Consider the following 6,718-nt stretch of genomic DNA (forward strand, 5'->3'; position numbering starts at 1 on the left):
AGCCGTTCAACTTTATACACTTGAGTCCTCTGCATTCTGCTTGTCAGATCTGTAGGAGATAAATAATGTTCTAAAGAGCTAGAAGTAGAGGGGTGAATTCAAAGTGATCAAGCACATTCAGAGTCAAGCAGAAGGTGACACTGCTGGGGTGAAGGAGGGCTAGACATGCACAGAAGGCAAATAAAGACTCAGGACCGAGATGAGAGAAAGCCAACTATCAGTTACCAATCCAGGGCTGGTGTAATGTAAGTTATTACTTAGATATATTAGGAAGAGTCAATTCAACAAATATTTATGAAGTGCCTACTAGGTTTAACGAACTGCCCAGCTACTGTGGGGGATACAAAGATGAATCAGATTTGGTTCTTGCCCTCCAGGGGTTCACAATGATGCAAGAATCCTGAAGTCATTTTTCTTGTGTACACTGTACTAATGAGACCATTATTAAAGAACTGTATTCGGTTTCGACCACCACCATTTTTTTTTTAATGTGGAGAAATTAAAGACAGTTCAGAGGAGGGAGAGGACACAGAAGAGGCTCTGTTAGGAAAGAGCTGTAGAGACCCAGTTATTATCTTCAAATATATGAAAGGTTTTAGAGAAAGGAACTGAGTAAAAGAAAACAGGTTTGAACGCCGGCAGGTGAGATTTCAGGCGGGCCCAGGAATTGGGTTAACAGAGTCCTGGAATTGGTTACTGAGGGGGTTCCTAGTGTGGGCTTTTCCTGGGGGAAAAACAATTGTTTCGATGAACTGGCAACTTCAAATCATGGACATTCAACCTTCCTGAAGGCAGGAGGATGAACTACATTTCCCCCAAGGTCCTCTCCTGCCCTGGGTTCCAAGCCCCCGAGAGGCAGAGCTGGGTTTTCTTCCACAACTCCCTGAGAGATCTGCTGAGTGACCCCCCGAACTATATCCCCACTAATAAGCACCACAAAACCACCTGGAATACAAGATCACAGCCAGGCAGCAAAGCCAGGAATTAATTCTCCAACAGCCACACATGATGTAGGGGTCCATTCACAACAGAACGCAGAACCCTAAGTACAAAAAAAAAAAAAACCAAAAAACAAAGTCTCCCAGCAGCGTGTGCAAATTAGAAACATATCTGCATTTACAAAGATACAAAATGTTAAGTAATGAAAGAGGAAGAGATGGTAATTAGAGAGGGTGATTTCTAAGGAAATTTGTAATAGGAATTTCCAACATTCCGAAATGCTTGTTTGATCCAAATTAAAAAATATATATATTTCAAAAGAAAATAGGGAAATGGGGTCTTCTCTTTACACCTGAAGAAACACTAGCATGTTAAGAATTAAAAACTGGCACATGCATGCGTGCGCACCCCCCCCACACACACACACACATTCATTCCATCTTGAGTCAGGCCATGATCCACTGAGCCCACGTGTACTTCTGACTTTCACTTCCCATACCCCCTGAACTCCTCGAAGTCAGGGACCCTACATAAATGCTTTTAAGTGACTTCATTAAAGATGTGCCCTGTCTGTAAGGGGGTGGGTAACAGCGCCCACCTCGGGGGCCTGTAAGGACAGCGAGTTCATGGGAGTGGAGGGAGCAGCACAGACTAAGTAGAGCCTAAGGCATGCTTAGTGCTGTGAACTTCAGGCATCTCGGTTTCTTTTAAAGGAAAAATAAAGACCTCCCTATACTCCAGCTTTTCAGCTTTCTTTTTTTTTTTTACCCCCCCAATAGAGTACTGCCATATGAAATGGAACTATTACGAGTTTGGGCCCTTTCAGGTTCACACTCTACCGGTGGTTATATAAAGTCGGCTGGCATTACTCTGAATCCCATCTTTTTTTTTTTTTTTTAAAGATTTTTTTTTTTAATTTATTTATTTGACAGAGAGAGACACAGCGAGAGAGGGAACACAAGCAGGGGGAGTGAGAGAGGGAGAAGCAGGCTTCCCGCAGAGCAGGGAGCCTGATGCGGGACTCGATCCCAGGACCCTGGGATCATGACCTGAGCCGAAGGCAGTCGCTTAACCAACTGAGCCACCCAGGCGCCCCTGAACCCCATCTTTGATAGCGGCCCGAAGTGCTGGAATTGTCATCATTAGACTACCAGAAAGCACTGGCAAATTACATGTTCAGAGAACAATAAAAAATGGTTACATATCATACCCTCTTGATCATCGCTACTTTGTTTCATATAAACCTCAAAGGTAGTTCCCCAAGATTAGTCTCTATGGGAGGAAGGAAGACAAATGAAACATTAAAAAAAAAAAAAAAAATTAAATACGAAGACTAGAAGCAGCTGTAACTTGCATAAGGCACCAAATTTTTTCTTGTAAGAAAACTATGTTGAATGCATGATGAGCCAGACCCTGGCCTGGGATTGAGCGGCTGCTGGCCCTCTGAGGAGGTCCTCGGTGGGCCACCTCTCCCTTTCCGGGCTGGCCTTGGGGCAGCCTGGGTCTTGGTCGGGGGCAAAGGTGGAGATTTCATACTTCGGGATACTTTCACAAAGGCCCAGCTGCGGCTCCTGAAACTCTGCTCTAACGGGTTGTTTCCTCATTTTTAAAGTGGCATAGAATGTGAGAAATTCTCTACCTGAAATCAGCAGAAACTCAGTGGGAATATAAATCTAGGAAGGTCACAGAGGGGGTCAAAAAGGCTCTTTCTTCTGTGGCCATAGGGGGTTTATTGTTGCTGGTGCCCAAACTGGAGGAGGAATAGCAGGAGATTAATAATTGAAATGTTGCTATTATTGGTTTTCTGAACTATTTGTGGGCTATTCTTTCCCTGGAGTCATCATGCCTGTAAGCAGCCCCCCAAAATAGAGGGATTTAACACATACTAACAAAATGCCTACTACAGCCAGGGACTTTACAGGTACTCATTTCTAATGGAGTCCTCGCACAATCCAATGAGGCTTAAAAACACAACAAAGCTCTGAGAAGTTAAGTAACATGCCCAAAGTCATACAACTAGATTCAAACCCAGGTCTCTGATTTGAGTACCGGACCACACTGTCCGGAATTGAGGGTAAAATTAACGAACCTTGATTCACTACTCAAAAGCGGTGAGAATGAAAACAATATTTATACTTACTCATTTTAAAAATATAAAACACAAACACAGGAAAAGAGATTTTAGAACATGTGTCATCAAATTCTTTTAATGGAAGATGATTCAGAATCCATTTCTTGGTAGGCATTTTGGTAGGTGTCTTCAGACCCATCTGATGAGAGATTTCAGTATTAGACTTTTGGGAAGTCTGACTGTGTAAGCCAATACTAATTGATATGACACATCTCGGGTATGGTGGAACATAATTAACTTGGAATTTAGGGTCCTCTAATTCAGAACCCATGGCAATATAGACCTACGCGGCTGGCCTTTGTACTACATATTGATAAAAAGCCTTGCTAAGCAAGTTGATGGAGTAAACACAATTGCAAGGCAAATGTTTAACTTTCTAAAGAAAATAAACCTTTTTAAATAAGTCTAACTTAGGGCGCCTGGGTGGCTCAGTTGGTTAAGCGACTGCCTTCGGCTCAGGTCATGATCCTGGAGTCCCTGGATCGAGTCCCGCATCGGGCTCCCTGCTCGGCAGGGAGTCTGCTTCGTCCTCTGACCCTCCCCCCTCTCATGTGTTCTCTCTCTCTCATTCTCTCGCTCTCAAATAAATAAAAAATCTTAAAAAAAAAAATAAGTCTAACTTAATCAGTACCAAGTTACTGAAAACGAATGTGCTATTTATAAACCTAACCTTAAAAGCAAGTAGCAGGAGACTGGTAACACTTTGCTACCCACTAATCTGTATTATCAAACATACCCTGTTTCAAAGACCGCGTTTCTCTCTAAACAGTTCGCAGTTCAGAATGCCCCACTGTTGCATTCAGGCCTTCACCCAGTATCCCCACTTGGGGCAACTGCACCCCATTCAAACGAATGGGTGCACGCCCGAATTCCAGCTGAAATGCCTCACCTGTCATTATCCTGCTCCTGAGAAGAACCCTATGTTCGATTTTTTTAGTAGCTCAAAAATGATTAGAAATCTTCTCGGCGAATTCCCCAGGAAAAGCCCTGCTCCTTCAGGATACACACCAGAAGCCCATGCATTCTGACCGGGATATGGTAAAAATCAGGCTCACTGAATCCAGCATATATCGCCAAGGAGGGAAAAAGGAGGTCACCGGAGTCTTAGAAGCACTCATCACACTAAGTGAATGTAGGTTCCAGCAGTACAATCCTTTATAGAGGTCACCTGTCTGTTTTAGAGCATGACCAACAGTCTCCTTCAAAAAGACCCAGGCCTGAGCTGTGCCCAGCAAGGCTGGACTGGTTGAGGAGGGGAGAGGAGGAAGCCTAGGGAAATAAGGATAAAGAGGCACAGAAACTCCAGCAGAGTCGAAGGGTACAAAGTGGAGGAATAGTTAAAAGACAGCACACAGGCAAGACTGAGCGAAACCGGGGGTGGAAAGAGGTGACCAGGTAGGTCATCTGGAACAGGGAATGAAGCCTGCAAATAAAAACAAGTGAGCTCCTGAGACCTTTGAGATCCACGATTATGCTTAAACCTTAACACCTTACTCACCCACAATTCTTTATCTGGTGTAATGCACCGAAAGAACACTGTAGTGGACCGGGAGTACCAAGTCTTGGCCTAGGGGGTATGGCCTACATTCCATATGGATTTAGAACGATAGGAAAGGGAGAGGACCAGCACAGTTTCTGAGACAGGCTTCTTACAAAGTTGACAAAATACATCCCAAATCCCCCCGTACCTAGCCCCTTGCAAAAGGGAAAGGAGCCCTTTACTACAGTTCTGAATTCAATGCCAAGTTCCCTCCCTAATGCACACCCGGAGTGTCCAGCAGAGGGAGTCTCAAGGAGGTACTTAATAAAGAGAAAATTGTTTCATTTTAACACTCCATAGACAGTGGGAGCATTGACTGTAGCCCCCTCCCATAGACACAGACGAACAATGACTGCCCGACATGGGTTCTCCTCCCATGTTCACAGAGCCACCGGCTCGTTCTATTCTGCCTGGTGGAGTGATCAGAAATTTCGTTTTGTTTTGTCGAATGGTTAAATGGACCTTGTGTTCTTCAGAATCAAAGAGGAAAGCCCCTGGAATAACATCTCTCTGTTGCCTTCTAAACAGCCCCTTTGTTTCTAAGAGAGTCTGAAAAAAAATATTTACAGTCCATAGGTTATTTACAGCCTCATTATCCAGGGCCTGACTGGTAACTTTATTCCATCCAGAAACCAAATTCATTTGGAGCCCTGGAACTAATAACAGATTTTCTTTTCAGATAAGTTTTTTTTTTTTTTTAAATCTGCCTCTTGTAACAGAGATAAAACTATTAATGCGTTCCCTGTCTCACTCGCCAGCACTGTTCTCGGATTTATAGAAGGATTAAAACCTCCTCTCCCCGCCCCTCCTCTCTGCTCCACACAAACCCTTTCCCCTCTCATTTGCTATTTCACCCACAGAATATCTGAGCAAAAACCGAAAGAAAGCCAGATGGACCAACGTTAAAAGTATGTAAAGGCTGCTATTTCAATGATTTCATAAGAAAAACATTTTCACGATGAAATGACTGAAAAAATCGGGCACCCTTCGGTTTAAAATTCTTTCTACTACAAGCACACAAAAACACACCGAAGTGTAAAAACTTAGTTGATTCTGGTTTGATTTCTGGCTGGAAGCTGACAAGAACTGACTGAAGAGAAACGAAAGAGAGAGGGAGGGCAAGAGGAAGTGGAGTGCTTTTGCCCTCCGTTCTTTTCTTTCTTCCTAAAGACAGATCAGAAAAATGACCCCACGCCAGGTGAAGGTGCACTACGCAGGTTTACCCAGGCCGACCAAGGAAAACGTCTCGGCCGCCCCCGCCACCCCCGACTTGAAAACCTAAACTACATTTTCCCTTACACACGCTAATGCGGGGAGATTTTAGCCAATTTCATTGTTCTGCCTGGGTCTGAAATGGACCTTTCCTCTGTACCCCCCTCTCATCACCTAGCCCCATACATTCCGATTCGACAGCTCCCCCCAAATCAGAGGCTCGCGGAGAATAAAGGAGTGTGGGGAGGGAGTGGAGAGCAGTGGAAAGGGGAGCCGTGGGGACAGAGTGGAAAGATCACCCTAAAGGTAATTTTCTTGGGGGGTGCGGGGGGAGGAGGAAAGCTAAACCGCATCACCTTTATTTATTCCAAATAAATGAAAAGCACAGTCACGGGTCTGTCTTTTCCCAGGCGCCCCCTCCCAATTTCTTTTCTTCGGGCAGTAGCCCACCCTCGCACCCCCCCCCCCCCCCCCCCCCTTTCCCCCCCCTGGAAATAAGATCCTGTTAAATTCCGGATCCCGGCCGTTCTGTGGGCAGGGGAGGGGGAGGCGGGGAGGGGTCGGGAGCCGGTTAAAGCCCCGGGGGTGGGGCGCCGGAGGCCGGGCGCCCGGGGGGCTGCGGGCCGGGGGCTGCCCGGCGAGGGGCCGCGGGCAGAACAAAGCTGCGGGGGCCGCGGCGGCCGGGCGGCTCTGGGCGAGCGGGGTCGGCGGGCCGGGCGCCCCTTACCTTCGTACACGGGGGCCATCGGGGCCGGGGTGTCCGCGATTCATGGCAACGGAGAAGGGAACGCGGCGCGCGAGCTCGGCCCCCCCAGCCTCAGTCGGAATCTGCCATCTTGAGCCTGTGTCTCCGCTCTCGGCGCAGCCGGGGCCGCCAGCGCCCGCATCACCGCCTC

General features: G+C 46.5%; 1 protein-coding gene across 1 annotated transcript in view; it reads right to left on the reverse strand.

Annotated features, from left to right (window-relative positions):
- The window catches only part of HIPK2 (homeodomain interacting protein kinase 2), a 169,311-nt gene extending 162,593 nt beyond the window's left edge, over positions 1-6,718 (reverse strand). Inside the window, exon 1 of the mRNA XM_044920289.1 lies at positions 6,550-6,718. Within this exon, the coding sequence (XP_044776224.1) occupies positions 6,550-6,568 (19 nt within the window). The 5' untranslated portion in view covers positions 6,569-6,718. The remainder of the gene's footprint in view (positions 1-6,549) is intronic.

Source organism: Neomonachus schauinslandi, chromosome 12 (assembly GCF_002201575.2).
Source record: "Neomonachus schauinslandi chromosome 12, ASM220157v2, whole genome shotgun sequence".
Lineage (NCBI taxonomy): Eukaryota > Metazoa > Chordata > Mammalia > Carnivora > Phocidae > Neomonachus > Neomonachus schauinslandi.